The following is a 19,018-nucleotide window of genomic DNA, read 5'->3' as shown; positions in this document are numbered from 1 at the left end:
ATTCCTAGGTGAGCAAGTGAGACCTGCTGCTGAACTTCTATTTGGAAGGGACACGTGTGGCCTGATTTGCTAACATCCTCTGGGAGCTCCCCAGCCTCTTCCAGGTACCATTGTCCCTGACAATGGGCATTGCTGGTTGGTGGCGGTACGTCCCCCACCAGCCTGGTATTTCCTGTCCTTTCATCCTGTTGTGATTTGTCTGGACCCTGTCACACCACTGTTGGGAGGGGCCTTCTCAGATTGGCATAGGACAGGACAGGGCCCCACAGCTGTGTCTGGTGGGCTCTGTGGGGTCGTGGTGTGGACTCTGCAGTCCCCTCCTGCAGACGGAACTTGGGCACATCACACCGCCTTGGGGTTTACAGTTATCAGAGGGACTGGATGACGTCACACCTGGGAGGAGCTCTGTAAAGCAAGGTGCAGGTGGTGCCAGGAGTGTTACCGGGGAACCTCTGATTGGCTGGCCACAGAAGTAGGGGTCAGAGCTGCAGCTAGGCACAAGCTTGGCAGCTGGTGCCAAGCAGAGCCTTGGTACCTCTGCCCATCATCCCTGTGGGACTGGGCCCCCTTGAGGGCTTGTTGGAATGCAGCTTCTGATGCAGGAGGTCGGCGGGGCCGGTGGGGAGGTGAGGATTGTGCGTTTCGAAGCAGCTCCCCGGTGATGCCAGTGCTATTGACCCCTAGGCCACACTTGAATAGGATGGATCTAGATCAGCTGTCTAGGGGGAAAAGTCAGGATTTCAGACAGATTCCTCACTGTAGGAGCTTAATTCCCATAGGAGAAAACCATGCTGAGTTAGGAGGGAAAAGAATCTGTCAGACGCAGCATGGCTGCTTTCAGGTCAGGAGGATGCATCCAGCATCGTGCTTGCACCGTGTTTTCAGGAGAGCAGACTGTTGTTTGCCCAAGACTTTGCAGATGTATGCAGTCGCTGGCCTTCTCTGGAGTGTAGGAAGTTGGTCTCCAGTATGACCAAACCCTACAGGTAGGCATACAAGGGTGTTTGTGTGTAAATTCAGCCTTAGGAAGTGGCTTGGTGGCTGTTTGGCATTTTATTTCACAGCTCATAGGACACTGTGACCCAGCTTCAGCTACAGCTTTTTTCCAAAGCTACAATTAGGATGCCTAATCCATGCAGTGCACAGGTGTTTGTGGGGGCATGCAGAGTGTCCCAGAAGGAAAAAGCAGGTGCCTACTGATGCCTGCAGGAGTCTGGTCTGAGATGGGGAGTACCTTGTGTGCATTCTCAAGTGTGTCTTTCAGTCCTTACAGTCCCTCTGAGATCCTAGGCATGATAGTCATTCTTCTTCTACTGAGGAGAGAAGGAGCCTCCGCAAAGGGCCCACCCTCCCTCTCCAGGGAGGACAAACCCAGGTGGCGTCTGGTTCCCCTCTCTCTAACAAAGAAGCAGTCCTTCTCTCCGCCTGCCATCCCTCCTACTTTTTTAGGACCTGTTGCATCTGTCTGCCTCCATGGGTTTGTTTGTTTTTTTAATAGCTTTATGTATTTACTTACTTACTTTTTATTTTGAGAAAGTCTTGCTCTGTGGCCCAGGCTGGAGTGCAGTGGTGCAATCTCAGCTCACTGCAACCTCCACCTCCCGGGTTCAAGTGATTCTCATGCCTCAGCCTCCCAAGTAGCTGGGATTACAGGCACCTGCCACCACGCCTGGCTAATTTTTTTGTATTTTTAGTAGAGACAGGGTTTCACCATGTTGCCCAAGCTGGTCTCAAATTCCTGGCCTCAGGTGATCCACCCGCCTCTGCCTCCCAAAGTGCTGGGATTACAGGCGTGAGCTGCTGCGCCTGACATTAATAGCTTTATTGAGGTATAATTGACATACAATAAATTGCGCATATCAGAAGTATACAATTTGATAAATTTTAACTTGTAAGTACATCAGTAACACCATCACCACAATGAGGGTAGCAAAGAAAGGAAGTCGAATTAAAGCAGGGGAGGCAGATAACATTTGAAAATCTGTGTAATTAACCATGTTACAAGGCCAGAAATGAAAAGCCTTATAATCATCCCAGTACATGCAGGAAAAGCATTTGACAAAATCGGACATCCATTCCTGATGAAACCTCTCAGCAAACTAGGAATAGAAGAGGAATTTCTTCACTGGCCTTTTCCACTGTGTAGATATGCAGATTTGCCTCATCCTAAAGTCTCCTGTGTCACAGTGGAGCAGGGAGGCAGGTGTGTGCTGGCTGCATGGGGTAGCAGGTTAGGTTAGTAATTAATCTGTGGCCAGCTGGCACCCTGGCTTCTTGGATGGGAAAGTGGCTTAGTACCTGTTGGGGGTGGGGGGGTATCTGTGGTCTCAGGGGAGACCATGGTGTGGCAAGACCCCAGTGCCATGCAGGGTGCTGGCACCATGCCCAGGCAGTGGGTGCTGCCTGTCTGCCTCTTTTCAGTAGCGAGACTCATCAACTGAGTACTCCTGCTGGGGAAGCTTCAGAGTGCCCTTGTCCTCCCCAGCCCCATCCAGGGCAGGAGAGTACAGACACGCTTCTCAGTGAGCAGTGAAGCACAGTGCACATTGCATCACTGTGTGTTGTAGAGGTGGCTGGGGCTCATGTTGAAGCTGTTTTCAGACCTTGTTTTGTGGGGCTCTCAGAGGGTCTGGGCTGTGGGGAGCAAGGGGCTGCTTTGCCAACCCCTCCCCCTCCTCCACAACCCTGACAGCTTCGCCATCTGTTTCTGTAGGATGAGGTGGTCTCTAAGATCATGGAATTCACACACAGTAGGTTATTTTTAACAACCTTTACAAATATAGTCTAGAAAATATACATGTAGAAAAGTGTACAAGTCCCAAGTTTTACAGTTGAATGAACATTTATGAACACATTTGAGAACCCCAGTCCACCCAGGTCAAGGAACAGAGCCTTTCCCCTGAAGCCATCCTCAACGTCCTCTCCTAGTCACTTTCTGCCTGCCACTACCCTGACTGCTCTCACCATCCAGAAGTGTTGCCTGCTTTTGACCTTTTAATCCAGCACACAAAAAAAAAAAAAAAAATGTGTTTTTTTGTGTTTGGCTGTTTGACTCGACATTGTTTTAAGATTTGTCTTTGAGGTTATGTGTAGCAGCAGTTTGTTCATCCGACATTGAACGGACAGACCGTGATTTATTTATTCAGCGTTCTGTTGGTGGCCGCGTGGGCTGTTTTCAGTTGGGGCTGTTCTGAATACAGCTGCTCTGAGTGCATTTCTGTTGATGCTGCCTGGAGTGGAATTGCTGGATCATAGCGTGAGTGTCCATCCTTAAATGGCGGTTAACATGGGATCCACAGAGTCACCAGCCTGTTCCATGGGTTTCAGTGTCCTTGGTTCTCTCCATCATGGCCCTTGTTGCAGGAATACCCACCGAGAAGGCCCCAGTGCCCACTTCTGTCCCTCCAGCTCCACACAGAGCCCAGGAGCTGTGGAGAAAGGGGTGGCCCTGGACCTGAGCGAAGTGTAGTCCTCCCCTGGGGTTTCCTGGCAGCCTGGGTGAGAGCCTCAGTGGCATTGTATCTGTTGCTTCTGTTCTTGACCTTGGCTGTCTGTCTATTCCTCTGGGTCAGTACGCAGGGATCCTAACGCCCCCTCCCAGCATCCAGCGGGCCTGGAGTTTGGTGGAGCACCTGTGTGTAATTGGTGCTCAGAGAGCATTTGATGACTTGTCTCCGGGAATTCTAGAATGTCATTAGTTCTCAGGATCTTACAGCAGCCCAGTGGGACAGGCAGGTGAGGGGCTGCTCTCCTTCGGCTTCCTCTCTCAATGGGCCTCTGAGGCTGCCTCCAGGTGCCGTGCTGGGCACTGCCCTGCCTGAACAGATCTTACAGACCACAGAGCAGCCCAGCAGAAAGTGCAGTGTGCCGGCCCTCATGGCCTGGCCCCTTGGGGCGTGGTCTCCAGCACACCATTCATGATCTACAGATATCATCTTGTGGTTTTCTCATGCTCTCAGAGGAGGAACTGGGCTCACTCAGTGATGGGTCTTGCATCAGTGCTGGATGCCAGGTGCAGTCCCTGCTACAGCTAAGCACGGCTCCACCGTCAGGTCCTTGTCTGCCCAGCCTCAGCTAGGTTCTTCCAGGCGGCGGCACAGGGTGTGCTGTTGTGTGCATCTCTGTGCTTGGCAGTCTCTTGAAGGTTGTTCCCTGTTGATTCCTGAAAAGCTGGCTCGTTCTTATTTGGGCTCTGTCTTTGGCAGAACATATATGGGCCGAGCACTGTGTGTGTGTTTCCCCCGAGGATGTTGGGTCATTTCCAGTCTTCTGCAGCTGGCATTCTTATCGGCTGCTCCTAGAAGAGAGAGGCTGGGAGGGAGAAGCCCCCACCCAGCGTGCTATCACCAGGGCTCCACTTGGCTTCCCACTGCTCCAGTTCTATCCGCGTAGCAACGAATCAATTTACAGATGAACTTTGAGAGCTCTTGTGCCTTCACAAAGGGCCAAATGGCAGTAAGAATTGTAAGTTCTGCAGACCTGAAGCAGAGGTCAGGAGAGTCTAGGTTGGTAGTTTTGTTGGGAAGAGCTGCTAAAACAGAAAGTGGGAGGGAAGGATGCTGTGGGGGCAGTGGCTGTGGAGAGCAGCGCTGCCTGCCTCCTGGCTTCCTCTGCAGGTTTCTCTTGCTGCAGAGGTCAGGCATGCCTACTGATGGAGCTCCCACTTCTGCCCCAAGCCCTGGGCTTCCTCTTTCTGAGTTGCTCGTGGGGTTCAGTCAGGGCTCCGCATGCTGCCTGTGCTCAGGTAGCATTTCCCGTCCCCTGGGCCAAGTTGTAGCGTGCAGTTGCATACTCAAGCAAGCATTACAGGAGCTTTGGCTGCAGGACAGGGAGGGCCACATGGACGTGACAGACCACTCAGGTGGCCGGCTGCTCCTGGGAGTAGCAGGAGGGCCCCAGCAGGAAGTGTTTTTCAAGTGGTGAACTTGGTGACTGTGGCTGAGACATGCACCCTCCCATCATTGTTCCTCCCAGTGTCATTCTTCCTCTGAGAAGCTGTGAACTTGAGGCTTTGCCCCTGGGGTTTGAGGCTCCCATGAGGTCCCCTCAGAGGAAGGTGCCTTCACCAGGCAGAGCCTGGTGGACCTGCACCAGCCCCAAGAGACTGAGCGGAGAGTGCAGGGTGACGACTGCCCGAGGGGGAGCACAGCAGCACCCCTCAGGGGATACAGGTGCCGCCTCTTGCACTGACTTGCACTAGAGGCAGTTTGGCTCCCAGTTGCCTGGGAACATGTGCAGAATTTGTCAGAAGCAGGAAGACTTGGTGTGGCGGGAACCAAATCACAGACACACACTCTCCCAGCAAAGCCCTGTTTGATTCACCCGTGTGTCCTCAGCAGACACGACTGTGTGTTGGGGGTTGGGGGGTGGGCGAGGTGACTCAGCCGCGGACGGCATTAGAATGCTTAGCACATTGAAGGCAGACTGTCTGCTTCTGGGTGCCATCTGTGGCGTGTTTGGGTTTGGAAGGACAGCTTGCTTGCTGATGAACACTTCCACAGTCTTTTGAGCTAAGTAGTTTTTGTAAATTACTGTCTAGACCATTCTGCATTAAAAAAAAAAAAACCGACAACTTCCCCATTGTTGGTTTTAAAAGTGAACCATTTTTTACAGGTGCTTTGCCACTGAGGCCTCAGCAGGGGCTGTTTTGAACCCGAGGAGCAGGTTATGTGGGCTCTGGGGCACGGGTGCGGGCCCACAGGCTGCCAGGGCAGTGCTGCCCACTGTCCAGGGTGGTCAGGAAGGCTGGCCGGACACTGAGGTGGGGGAGTACAGAACTGCTGCAGTCCGTGCTCCATGTGCGCTGTTCCCGGGGCCAGCCCGGTGGGGAGCGGGCTCCATTGCCATCTGAAGTCCTGCTGTGGTGGCCCTTGCGTGCCTGGGTCACCCTGGCCCTGCCTCTCAGGCATCCTGGGGGCAAGGCAGATACAACACAGATGCCTTGGAGGTGGCCCCGTGTGGGTTCAAGGAACTGTTTGTAACCTGTGCATTTCACTGCAGGGGCACCCCAGGAGAGTCTTTGCAGAGTGCCGACATCACCACAGGCTAGTGGCACCTGGTACCCTTCACCCCACCCCACTCAAAGCACCAGATGGGCCCTGTGTGTTTCGTAGCCATGTCAGGCTAGTGGAAGGCCAGGCCTCACCATCTTCTAACTGTGTGGTCTACTGGGGACCTCCATTACCTTCCTGGCCCTCAGTTGCCTTATCTGTAGAGCGCGCTCATGAGGACGAAGTGAAAGAACTTGGCCCAAGGGCAACCCACCAGTGATGGTCCTGTGCAAGTTGTGCCCCTTTGGGCCTGTCCATGCTCGGCACCCTTGGGTCTATGGGTTGGTCAGACCTCGGGCAGCACAGGGTTTCCCCTTTGCCACCACAGCTGCACTCCCAAGAGGCTGGGGATCTCAGGCGGGGTGGGAATAGCTCAGATGTGGAGAAAATGGAGAGGCAAGCCGAGGGGCTGCTGGTACTCAAAACTCAGTCTCAGTTCCTTGTTTCAGACCAGGGCTGGAAATCCCCAGCAGTAATTACTCAAGGCCTGGGGGTTTTACCTACGCATCCCTGTAATAAAGCAAGGAAGAGGCTGGTCAGTAGCAGGTCCACTCCACTGAGCAGGCCCCAGCTTTGTACTCAGACCCAGTGATCCTCTTCACAGAAGAAAAACTCGGACACATGCCGCAGCCCAATTAAAATATTTGCCAACAGGAGTTTGGTTTGAAAGGTGATTCCACGTGCCCTGTCGTAGGTAGGTTTTCAGAAGAGTCTAGTCTTCTGGACTCTGGAGAGGTCAGAGGTATCACTGGGTTTCACAGGGCCACAGAGGAGTGCTGCCGGCTGGCCTTTGGGGGAAACCATGGAAAGAAAGTTCTGAGTGGCCATGTCCTATGTATGACTCAGCTGTGCCCAGAGCCTTAGGATGTGGACCACAGATGGGAGGGAGGCAGTGCTGACTGGGGCTGGGCAGGGCGTGGAGTGACGGCTGTCCCTTCCCTGGGTTACTGTTGGCTCATTGTTATGTTTCTCCCCTTCTGGGAGAGAGTGACCTAGCCCCCGCCCCTTCTTGCCGACTCCTCCCTCCTGGTCTGGGCCACTTGAGGGTCTGTCTTCTCTGTGGTGGTGGCTGTCCTGGGCTCCTTCCTGGTGCAGGTCAGCCCTCTCCCTGCAGGAAGGAACTGTCGACCTAGTGCGTACCCCTGGTTCAGGCTCTCTGTGGCTTCCTTTAGAAGAGAGGCATGAGGATACCTGAGAGTTGGACCGGGGTGGACAGCTGGCACGGGCACTCAGAGCTCCCCTCTCCAGCCCCAGGGGTGCCTGCTGTTTCCGTACCAAGTCTGTTAAGCAGCAGCCCAGTACCAGGGTAGGGGAGCTTGGTGGGGGGCTCCTCAGGTCTCACCAGATAGCTGGTGTTGTGCAGTTCGAATCAGTTAGGAGGCTCAAGACTTGAGGCAGGCTCACGTGGAGGGAGGTGGCATCCTACCTAGCCCTTGGTCCTTTCTGCCTCACTCAGGGGCCAGACAGTGGACAGCGAAGCCACTATGAGGAGGTGGAAACAGCTATTTGCTCACTTCCCCTTTAGATGGCTGCCAGTCCTTCTAGATCGGTGAACTCTCCCAAACAAATGCTAGGAAATAGATGTATTTTCTCATCTTTATTTGTAACAAATTTCAAGCATAAAAGTAGAGAAAGGTAACCATCCTGCTTCAGTAGATAGCTGCTTACAGCCATGTGACTTTGTTTCACCTGTCCCCCTCCTGTCGCTCACCCTACGGGATGATTCTGTAGCAAATTCCAGATTGTATTATTTCTTCAGGAACATGTCACTGAAAGACGAGGCTGCGTGGTGGGTCTTTAATAGCTCACACAGAGCGTGGCGTGCTGCGAAGTCGCACACAGGGTTCCCCACTGCTCCCAGGGTGTGGGAGAATGAGGTGTCTCATGCAGCTCCAGGCGTCTGACCCAGGCTGCTTCTGAGGGGTGCCGGCCCCTCCCTCAGGCTGTCTCTGTGCGTGTCCAGCCCCACCTCCTTCCTCACATTTCCTGTGAGCTGAACAGCACATGTCACCAGTTAGGCCGGCTGGAATTGTGGCTTAGCACAGGCTGTGGGGCTCTCAAGGGACAAAGGTGCCAGCCTTTCTGGAAGCCTGTTTTTTGTTTTTTGTTTTGGGTTTTTGGGTGTTTTTTTTTTTTTTTTTTTTTGTCATTTGTTTGTTTTTTGAGATGGAGTCTTGCTCTGTCGCCCAGGCTGGAGTGCAGTGGCGTGATCTCGGCTCACTGCAACCTCCGCCTCCCGGGTTTGAGCAATTCTCCTGCCTCAGCCTCCCGAGTAGCTGGAACTACAGGTACACATTACCACGCCCGTGGAAGCCTTTCTAAGTTCTCATATGGAAGGATGACCACAAAAGAGCCCTGGGACAGCCAGACCTCCTGTGGTCTTGGGTGAGAAGTTGTCCCCTCCACGCCCCCATCCGTGTGTTCCTGGGGCATCCCTGAGGTGTGGGGCACCTGTGTGCTGAGGGCTGTGCTGGTGGTCCCCGGTTCACCCTCTGCCTGGATGCAAACCATTCTTCCTCGGTATCTATGCTAGCTGTGATGCCTGTGGCCTGACACCAGGCCTCCCCGCTTCGTTTCTCTGAGATTCCAGAAGGACGAGATTAACATTCACATTCCTATTGGCCTATGTGTACCTGATCATGCCTCATGGATTTCCATTCTAAGACCTGAAAATGTTCGGTGTGACAGTGGAGTCAGTTCCATCAACATTCATGTCCCCAGCGGCTGGGCTGGACCTACATGTATACCTGTGCCACACCTGGTCCCACCTGCTAACTTCCTGCCCTGCCTGCCTTTGGAGCAGGCACCTCAGGGAGGTCCCACCTGCTTCCAGAGTGCTCCCTGCTGCATTTACCCCTGCCCTTCTCCTAGTAGCTGCATGGAGGTTCTGCTGTCGACACCCCCCACCCCCACCCAACACCCTCGTCCTTCACAGGCACTTCCCGCAGCAATGAAGAGGCCAAACTGAAGCAAGTGAAGTGGGCAGGGGCAGTTGTGTTGGTAGAAAGGGGAGGCAACGCCTGTCTTCGCTGGTGGTTAAGGAAGGTCAGACCCATCTGCATCTGTTGAGGGGTCCCTAGTGGAGAAGTGAGAGGCTGCACTTCCTGATGGGATTCCTGCCGCTTTGGGAAAGCCACTTGGCAGGTGTTTTGAGAGGTTTTTTCCGACTGGGAACAAATTCCAAGGGGGAATCCAAAGGATGAGGGGGCCTCAGATGTGCCAGGCTATTCCTGACAGCAAGAGGCTGCAATTGGCCATCGGGCCACAGATGTGGCCCTGGCAAGCCCGAAGAGCTGCCCTAAAGCCATCCTTTGAGGCTGTCATCTGGAGTGGCTCCCCACGTGGAGTCAAAACTGTCTGTGCTGAGATTAGGATGTAGTGTACTTCCCCAGATAGATGGACAGGTGCCAAGGGCATCCCAGAAACAGGGCAAGGGCAGGTGGTCTGTGGGGGCAGTGGCTAAGGGGGATAGAAGACAGCTTGTGAAGGAGCCGCCTTGGGTCTTTTTGGTCTGCTTTTCCTCCCGATGTCCTTACCCCTGGCCCCTCCCCTGCCGTAAGGCTTTGATGCTGTCTGGCCAGCTCCCTGCCCATTCTTCTCCAGCTCTTTTCTGCTTTTCAGCATGGAGGTCAGTCTCCAGCCCAGGTGGACACAGCTTGTTCTGCTACATCCTTTTTTGACCTCCCTGGGAGGCCACCTTAGGTGCTGCCCTCACCCTGTGGCCTGCCTCCCTGCCCTGAGGGTTCATGCTGGACTTCTCAGGCCTGAAGTCAGAGCGGGAGCCTCCCCTCAGCCACATACAAGTCCTGGCGCCTCTGCCACCCACAGGGCCACCTCCGTGAGAGTGGGAGACCTGCCACTCCTGGGTAGGGGGTGAGTTGCTTGTTAAGGCAGGGTCCCCAGGGCCAGGGTCAGAAGCCAGCTCATGTTTTGCTCCTATGGGACCAACACCAATTGGGTGCTAAGTGTTCCTTGGGACAGACCGTGGCCATCTATAAGGAGGCTCTGTGGAGCATTCTGGCTCAGTGTGCCTGGGCTCGAGGGCAAGGGGTCCGGGCCAGTCCCTTTGCAGGGATTCCTCGCTGCATTGCTCAGTGTCTGCCTCCTGGGCCTGGGAGGCCTATGTCTGGAATGCCCAGGTGGCTCTCCCTACACAGTGCTCAGGCTGCTTGACATCAAGACCCCAGAGGTCGCAGGGCAGGACAGTCTCATCTTGCCTCCATCCTTAGCTCTGCTGACATCACTGACTGCCTTCTGCTGGCTCCAGGGAGTGGCCGCATTGGGCACTCACCCTCTCTCTGTGTCTGACACAACATACATTTAATATCTCAGGCTCTAGGGCTCAGAAGTCAGGTCCAGTCTCATTGGGCTGGGATCCAGGCAGCAGCGGGCTGTGCTCCTCTCTGGAGGATCCGTTTCCTGCCCTGCCAGGTGTTGGCAGAGTTCATCTGTTTACGGCGTAGGATTGTAGGTTTCTAGCACCTTACAGGTACAGCAGACGGGCTCCTCTACTCCTCAGGTGAGCGGCTCACATGCTGGGGACAGAAAGGGGACTGCCAAGGATGTAGCATTTCCCTTGGGGCTCCTAGAGGCTCAAGGCCTCTCTGCACACACTTAAGCATGGTTCATGAGGCAGGGGAGGGGCCAGGGGTGAGGATACCCAGTCACAGGGCCCTCAGACCTTCGCCTGGTGTCCCCAGCTCCCACACAGCTTCCAGGAGACTCTTGGGGCTGGCTGTTGGTTCAGCAGTGATTTCTGGGGCACCAGCTCAGTGCCAGACCCTGGGGTTGCCCAGGTGTTCTGTCTCCTCCCTCCTTTCTGGCAGCAGGATGGTGTCTGCCCAAGGACAAGGACACTTTGTGCCACTAGGCTAGCTGGGCCTGGGCAGTGTTCTGCTCTGCAAGGACTGCTGCTTCAGGAGTATGTGGGGAACCAAGGCTCCAAATATACCAGGGTGAGGTCAGCAGGGTGGAGGTGAAGCCATGTGGCAAGCCCAGGGACTGAGTCGGTGCTGGAGTGCCTGGGCCAGGGTGTGGTTGGCCTTGCTATCTGTCTGGGACTGGCCTCCTAACGGCGCAGTCCTCCCCTGCACTGATCCCTGCCCATTGCATGAGGAGTGCGGACAGGACTGCATCTCCTCTCTCATCACCCACCCACCCCCACCATGATGCAGCTTGAAGCAGGGTTTTCAGGGTCATTTGGAGCCCTGAATGAGAACATTGCAAGGCAAGGCCATTGTTGCCAAGGAGCAAATGGGCCCATTGGCAGAGGGGCAGCTTTGTGGGAGCTCTGCAGGGACTGCTGTCGTGGCTCTGTGGTCACTCTGCAACTTTACACCCAGAGGAGACAACACAGGGGAAGGGAGGGAGGGGCAGTGGCTGCCTTGCCCTGGAAGTGGGGCAGAAGAGTAGAAAAGCCAGAATCCATGAGGCCAGCAGAATTAACAGCCCTCAAGGACGTCCACATTCTAGTCCTGGAGCCCAGGCATGTGGTACTGAACATGACAGATGTGACTAAGGGAACAGTCTGGAGATGGGGGGGATGATCCGAGATCATCTGAGCAGGCCCTGCCTAGTCAGGGAGTCCTTAGAGATGGCACCTATCTTGGCTGGGTCAGAGAGATGCCGGGCGAGAACTCGGCCTGTAGCTGGCATAAGGGGAGGGGCTGTGAGCTGGATGCAGTGCCCTCCAGAAGCTGGGAATGGCTTCGGATGACAACCAGCAAGAAAATGGGCCTCATTCCTGCAGTGTAAAGAGCTGAACTCGGCCAGACGCGGTGGCTCACGCCTGTAATCCCAGCACTTTGGGAGGCCGAGGAGGGTGGACCACCTGAGGTCAGGAGTTCCAGACCAGCCTTCAACATGGTGAAACCCCCATCCCTACTAAAAAAATACAAAAATTAGCTGGGCGTGGTAGCGGGTGCCTATAATCCCAGCTACTCGGGAGGCTGAGGCAGGAGAATTGCTTGAACCCAGGAGGCGGAGGTTGCAGTGAGCTGAGATCATGCCATTGCACTCCAGCCTGGGCGACAAGAGGAAAACTTCGTCTCAAAAAAATAAGTAAGAGCTGAACTCTGCTAACACCTGAAGGAGCAGGAAATGGATCCTCCAGAGAGGATCCCAGCCCAGTGAGACCGAGACCTGACTTCTGAGCCCTAGAGCCTGAGATGATAAATGTGTGCTGTGTAAGATGCTGAGTTTACAATCACGTGTTATGGAAACTCATGCCACGCAGTCTTGGCAAGGATGTGGCCTGGTGGGAATGGAATGGAGCAGCCTCCCTGGGGGCGAGGTGACCACCCTGCATGGATGTGAAGCCCCGGCTCACCCGCGGCTGTCTGTGCATTAGCCCAGAGTCAAGTCTGTCACTGCCGTCAGTTGCAGCCTTGTTTTGTAATGGCGAACAGAAAGTGCCTAAGTGTCCCACAACATTCAAGTCGGGCCTTCCCCACTCTGGAAGGGATGGTGAGCCAAATGAGGGGCTCTGTTTGAGGCTGGACATTGCTGATGTTAAGTCAGAAAAGGCAAGAACCACGGTCAGTTTGGTTTTGAAATATGTGACAAGTGTAGATGTATACGCCTGCATACACAAGGGATATTTTTGGAAAAAAATGCAAGGTAATGCTACAGTGGCTGGGTCAGAGATGCCCATTTCCTTGTGTGCCCTTTTACGCTGTTTTAATTTGTATCATGTGCCTGCTTAACTCCTTTATCATGTTGGGGTGGGGGTGGGGGGGAGTTGTGTAATCTACTCACTGTGGTTTCCTCAGGGCCCCTGGGTTCCCGCCTGCCAGCCAGCCCACCAGAAACCTGTAGCTGCTGGAGGTGGCGGTTGAGCGGTAGGAATTCTTGTTTTAACAATTAAAGGAGTTAGTAATGTGTGGGAAGTGCTTAGAACAAGGTGTGGCTCCTAGCAAGATCCTAAAAGGGTGGGATTACTCGGTCATAGGCTGTGTTCATGTTTCACTCTGCCAGACAAAGTCCAGCCGTTCCCAAAGTCGGCTGTACCCCCAGAAGTACCTAGTATTGTCAGTGGGGTGCGTGTATCATATATCCATTTGTGGGTTCAGTTTGAGTTTTCCTAATTATTGATAAAGCTGAGAAGCTGAGCATTAGCGCTGACATTTCATTGCACAGTGCCTGTTCCTGTCTTGTAGCCACTGTGCGCTGGGTTCCTGGTCACCTGCACTGCTGCACAGGCATTCTCTGTGTGTTCCAGATACAGCTCCTTGGGGCTTGTGGTCTATGCCTTCTCCCACTTTGTGACTTTCTGCTCTCTTTATGGTGTCTTTGGATTCAAATCGACTGGTTTATTATGTATTGAATTTTTTTTTTTTTAACGGAGTCTCGCTCTGTCACCCAGTCTGGAGTGCAGTGGCGTGGTCTTGGCTCACTGCAACCTCTGCCTCCCGGGTTCAAGCAGTTCTCATGCCTCAGCCTCCCGAGTAGCTGGGACTACAGGCGCATGCCAGCACACCCAGCTAATTTTTTTATTTTTAGTACAGATGGGGTTTCACTGTGTTCGCCAGGCTGGTCTCAAAACTCCTGATCTCGTGATCCGCCCTCGTCGGCCTCCCAAAGTGCTGGGATTCACAGGCGTGAGCCACCCGCGCCCAGCCTATGTATTGATCTTTTAAGCTTTGTGGATTTTATTCGATGAATTCTTCAGTGTCTCCTCTCCCACTCCCATCAGATGGCAGAGTAGAGGTCATTTTAAGTATCAGGAGCAGCTCTTGTTTCACAAGCATCCTGGGTTTCAGCAGGTGGGTGGATATGTACCATGTACACTGGAGGGTTTGGAGCAGACCGCACACCACACACTGGAGGAGGTCGGACAGCGGGTGAGGATGAGCACTGGGCGCCAGGTTGGCCTGGGGAGCAGCTAGGAGACTACATGGAGTGGGGGCTTCAGTGCTGCCAGCTCCTCTTGCTCTGGGGTTGGGGAGAGACTGGAGCAGGCTGGGGTAGCGTGTCCCTGCCTCCCAGGGGAGAAGGGCAGGAACCTGACAAATGGCTTTTTCTTTATTTCCACAGATCCGGAACATGGTGGCGGTGCTGGAAGTCATCTCCAGCCTGGAGAAATACCCCATTACCAAAGAGGCACTTGAGGTGAGTATCCCAGACCCCAGCATTTGGGAGTGCAGAATGGGGGACAGGGGACGGCACCAACCCAGTTCCTTCCCCAGCTTCTAGGAGCGTGTGTCTTTGCTTCAGAGGACCAAGAGAGGCGGTGTGCCCTCACAGCTTGTGCCCCGTGATCTTGCTCTCCTGTGGCCACTGCAGTGACCAAGTGGCATTAATCCCATCCTACCTGCCCAGCACACTTCATGGGCACGTGGGCATGTGGGGACATGGGGACATCAGGAGAGGTGTGCTTGGGGGAGGCTCCAATGAGAGGCGCCGTCCCCAACCCTCCACTTGAAGCAGACCCTCTGTGCTGCCGCCTTGGCCACAGCACCCTCTCATCCAGAAAGCCTCCCTGGCAGTGTCCTTACAGTGGCCTTGACAGCCCCCTGGCACCAGGAGCCTGCGGGACAGCACTGCTGAGAAGCCACCTGGGACTCTGAAGGTCTGGGGACTAGGTTTGAGAATTTATATTGTCACAAAGGACTGGAAATCCCCAGGAGTTTTGTGCCAGGGAGGCTGGCAGTTTAGGGCTCAGTGGGAACCAGGTCATTTCATTGTCAGGGCCATTTCCCACCATTTCTGGCTCAGCTCATGGGGAAGTCCCTGTCCCGAAAGTATGTCATCATCTCTCTTTCTGGTTGTAGGAAACACGACTTGGGAAGCTCATCAACGACGTCCGCAAGAAAACCAAGAACGAGGAGCTCGCCAAGCGGGCCAAGAAGCTGCTGCGGAGCTGGCAGAAGCTCATCGAGCCAGCGCACCAGCATGAGGCAGCGCTGCGGGGGCTGGCGGGGGCCGCTGGCTCTGCCAACGGGGGTGCACACAACTGCCGGCCGGAGGTGGGGGCGGCTGGCCCGCCCAGGAGCATCCATGACCTGAAGAGCCGCAATGACCTCCAGAGGCTGCCCGGGCAGCGGCTGGACAGGCTGGGCAGCCGCAAGCGCAGGGGTGACCAGCGTGACCTCGGCCACCCAGGGCCACCACCTAAGGTCTCCAAAGCTAGCCACGACCCCCTTGTCCCCAACTCATCCCCCCTCCCTACCAATGGCATCAGTGGGAGTCCAGAGAGCTTCCCTGGCTCCCTGGATGGCAGTGGGCATGCAGGCCCAGAGGGCGGCCGCCTGGAGCGTGGCGAGAACGACAAGCACAGTGGCAAGATCCCCATCAACGCTGTGCGGCCGCACACCAGCTCCCCAGGCCTGGGCAAGCCCCCTGGACCCTGCTTGCAGCCAAAGGCTTCGGTGCTGCAGCAGTTGGACAGGGTGGATGAGACTCCGGGGCCTCCCCACCCCAAGGGGCCCCCTCGCTGCTCTTTCAGTCCTCGGAACTCACGGCATGAGGGCTCCTTTGCCCGGCAGCAGAGCTTGTATGCACCCAAGGGCTCCGTGCCCAGCCCCTCACCGCGGCCCCAGGCGCTCGATGCCACACAGGTGCCGTCACCGCTTCCACTGGCACAGCCGTCCACACCCCCTGTACGGCGGCTTGAGCTGCTGCCCAGTGCGGAAAGCCCAGTGCGCTGGCTTGAGCAGCCGGAAAGCCACCAGCGGCTGGCGGGGCCGGGCTGCAAGGCAGGGCTGTCCCCAGCCGAGCCCCTCCTGTCCCGGGCGGGCTTCTCCCCAGACTCCTCCAAGGCGGACAGTGACGCTGCCTCCTCAGGGGGCTCGGACAGTAAAAAGAAGAAGAGGTACCGGCCTCGAGATTACACGGTTAACTTGGACGGGCAGGTGGCTGAGGCGGGCGTCAAGCCTGTCCGGTTAAAAGAGCGGAAGCTCACCTTTGACCCCATGACAAGACAGATCAAACCTCTGACCCAGAAAGAGCCAGTGCGGGCAGACAGCCCTGTGCACATGGAGCAGCAGTCCAGGACAGAGCTGGACAAGCAGGAGGCCAAGGCCAGCCTCCAGAGCCCCTTTGAACAGACGAACTGGAAGGAGCTGTCACGCAACGAGATCATCCAGTCCTACCTGAGCCGGCAGAGCAGCCTGCTCTCATCGTCGGGCGCGCAGACCCCGGGGGCTCACCACTTCATGTCTGAGTACCTGAAGCAGGAGGAGAGCACCCGGCAAGGGGCCAGGCAGTTGCACGTGCTGGTGCCTCAAAGCCCGCCCACAGACCTCCCCGGGCTGACCCGGGATATCACACAGGACGATCTCGACAGAATCCAGGCCAGCCAGTGGCCGGGGGTGAACGGGTGTCAGGACACACAGGGTAACTGGTATGACTGGACGCAGTGCATATCGCTTGATCCGCACGGCGATGACGGGCGCTTGAACATTCTGCCTTATGTCTGTTTGGACTGACCGGCCCGTCAGCCACGAAGTGCATTCCCATCTTGCAGAAGCCGGGCGGGCGGGCAGGCAGGTGGGTGGGTGGCCGGGGCCCAGCTGCCTCCTGCGCTGGGAACTCGGGGAGTCCGGCCCGGGCAGGAGGGAGGGGGCGGGAGTCACGCGGTCTCTCTGCACTCTTCCCTCAAAACTCTCCTTTTGTGAAATGCTGCTACCAGTTTACTAACAAAATTGCGAAGGAAGGACCGCGTGGAAGGAAGGACGGCAAAGTGAGTTCAGAACTCTATAGCAAACCAGCTATAAAAAGCGTTAGTCCCTCACCCCTGAAGAGGTGCGGACACTTTCCAGCACCTGAAAGCTGGGACCTCAGTTGCAGGCAGGCACAGAAAACCTGTGGAGAGGTTACCTTTAACACAGCAACAGAAGCACGCATCTCATCTCTCTTGCATTTTCTGTTCTTTAATTTGGCCCTGAGTGTCTGTGAGACAGTGGGCCATGCTGCCTCTGTTTGCTCCCTACCCAGCCACTGTCAGGTCAGTGTTGTCCGTCATGTGCCAGAAGCTTCTCAGCTGTGGTGAGCCACTGGCATCGGGCAGGCGGGCCAGCTGGCCAGCCAGGGTGACCCACACTCCATGGGCAGCCACCTGTTTATATCTGGTTTCAGTTATAACCCCGTTTTTAAAGAAATGCTGCAAAAATTTAAGTTTTTTCATGTTTATTTTAACAACTCCTTCCATCAGACCACCAGACAAAAAAAAAACCTTTCCTTTCTTCCTCCCTTTCTTTTTTCCCTTCCTGTACACATCTAGAAAACTTCACCTTTCTAGAGTCCTCCCAAAACAACACAAAAGTGACTGTGGGTGCTACTGGTTTTATGCTGTACTGTGGGGCGAGGGGGAGACCTGTCTGTACGCTGGAAACACTCATAACCATTCCTTTAGATTCGTTTGCCTTATGGTTATTTGTCATAAACGCGATTTGCAAAAACAAGGAGCCTTAGTGAATGTACAGTACCTAGACTTCTGTGTTCTCAGGACGCAGAAGGGAGCAACTTTGCTATTTGGTCCAGTAAGTGGACACCTTGTGATATAAATGTGGAAATAAAAAAAAAAAAAACCATTTGCACAAACCAGTCTGAGAATCTTTTCTCATTTGGACCTTCACAGCCAAATCAGCCCTTTCCTGGATTGTAGATTAGCCAGAAAAACCTAGACCCCAACAGCCGCAATGCAGGGAGACAGGACAGGGCACTGTGCTTTGAAGTCCACCTGCTAGCCTGCTGCTGCATTTGGGAGGACCTTCACATTTTATTCATTCAGGGCCACATTAAGGAACGTTATCTTGTCTCACCCAGACTTTACCTGGCCTAGAGAGCAGCCCTCCGTAGGAGGCTCCATAGCATAGGTCTCAGTGACTACCCCCACCTTAACAAAATACCAGAGGCTTAGAGCTGTGTGTGTGTGTGTGTGTGTGTGGCAGCCCACCCTGTGGCCCTGGCCCCCGGCTGCCTTACTAGCTGGTGGTTGCTGACTCCAAAAAAAATAGTTCTCCCTTGACTATAAAGTGATCATCTTTTAAGTTCCCCCTCTTCCCTGAAACTGTAGGCTAAGACTTTGGTTTTCTAGTTTTTCACTTTGGAATAGGTCATCTTATCCGTATCTGCTTAATTTCACAAATGAAGAAACAGCTACACCTTAAGACATGCAATCTCACAGAGCAAACCAAGGGTTCCTTCCAGCCTGTAAGACTACAGTCAGTCCAGAGCCAGTTTCAGAGCTAGCAGGGATTCCTGGCAAAAGCTTGGTGCAGAATACACTCCCCTCCCCAACAAAAGGCCATGGGTGAAGTGGCTTTGAGGGCAGGATGAGGTTGAACCCAGGCCTGCCACCCACCAGCTGTGTGGCTCTGAGCTCATCTCTTCACTCCTGTGCACATGTCCCCATTTGGGGGGTGAAAATACCTACCCCAGAGTTTTGAAAACTAAAACACACAGCATGTCAGTGGAAGTATCTGACACTCAGCTGTGCTGTAGGGTGCCTATAGTTACATTTTCCCAAGTTCACTGTGCCTATGTTTAACAGCTCTGCTGATATGTGGTGTCTCAAGGATGTGACTTTACTCTGATACACACAGGACACAGCTGGAGGATATTAGGGTGCAGAGCTTGGCCTCCTATCAGCATCTCTAGAACTTTGGGACAGGCTGCAGCTCCCCCCTACCCCTGCCTGCAGGGACTACCATGCCTGTGTCCATGTATCCAGGAGGACCTAGGGCACTAATGTTACCTGCCTTTGAGAATGCAAGGATAAGCAAAGATACCTTCCAACATTTGGGGGACCAAGTTGGGTTGCTGCTTTCTACTCTTCTTTGGGACTGGGTCTTGCTCTGTCACCCAGGCTGGAGTGCAGTGGCGCCATCATAGCTCACTGCAGCCTTGACCTGGGCTCAAGCCGATCCTCCTACCTCAGCCTCCCTAGTAGTGGGGACCACAGGCGTGCGCCACCACACCTGGCTAATTTTTGTATTTTTTGCAAAGACGAGGTTTTGCCATGTTGC

The 19,018-nt window shown here is 54.6% G+C and overlaps 1 protein-coding gene across 1 annotated transcript in view; it reads left to right on the top strand.

Annotated features, from left to right (window-relative positions):
• Window positions 1–17,591, top strand: part of MED26 (mediator complex subunit 26) — a 53,648-nt gene extending 36,057 nt beyond the window's left edge. The window contains exons 2-3 of the mRNA XM_015440527.4: window positions 14,085–14,159; window positions 14,822–17,591. Of these exons, the coding sequence (XP_015296013.1) occupies window positions 14,085–14,159; window positions 14,822–16,477 (1,731 nt within the window). The 3' untranslated portion in view covers window positions 16,478–17,591. The remainder of the gene's footprint in view (window positions 1–14,084; window positions 14,160–14,821) is intronic.
• Window positions 17,592–19,018: the final 1,427 nt, after the last annotated feature.

The sequence above is a fragment of the Macaca fascicularis genome, chromosome 19, assembly GCF_037993035.2.
Source record: "Macaca fascicularis isolate 582-1 chromosome 19, T2T-MFA8v1.1".
Taxonomy (NCBI): Eukaryota; Metazoa; Chordata; class Mammalia; order Primates; family Cercopithecidae; genus Macaca; species Macaca fascicularis.
Note: the sequence above shows the minus strand (reverse complement) of the source record. Positions and strands in the feature narration are given on the sequence as shown.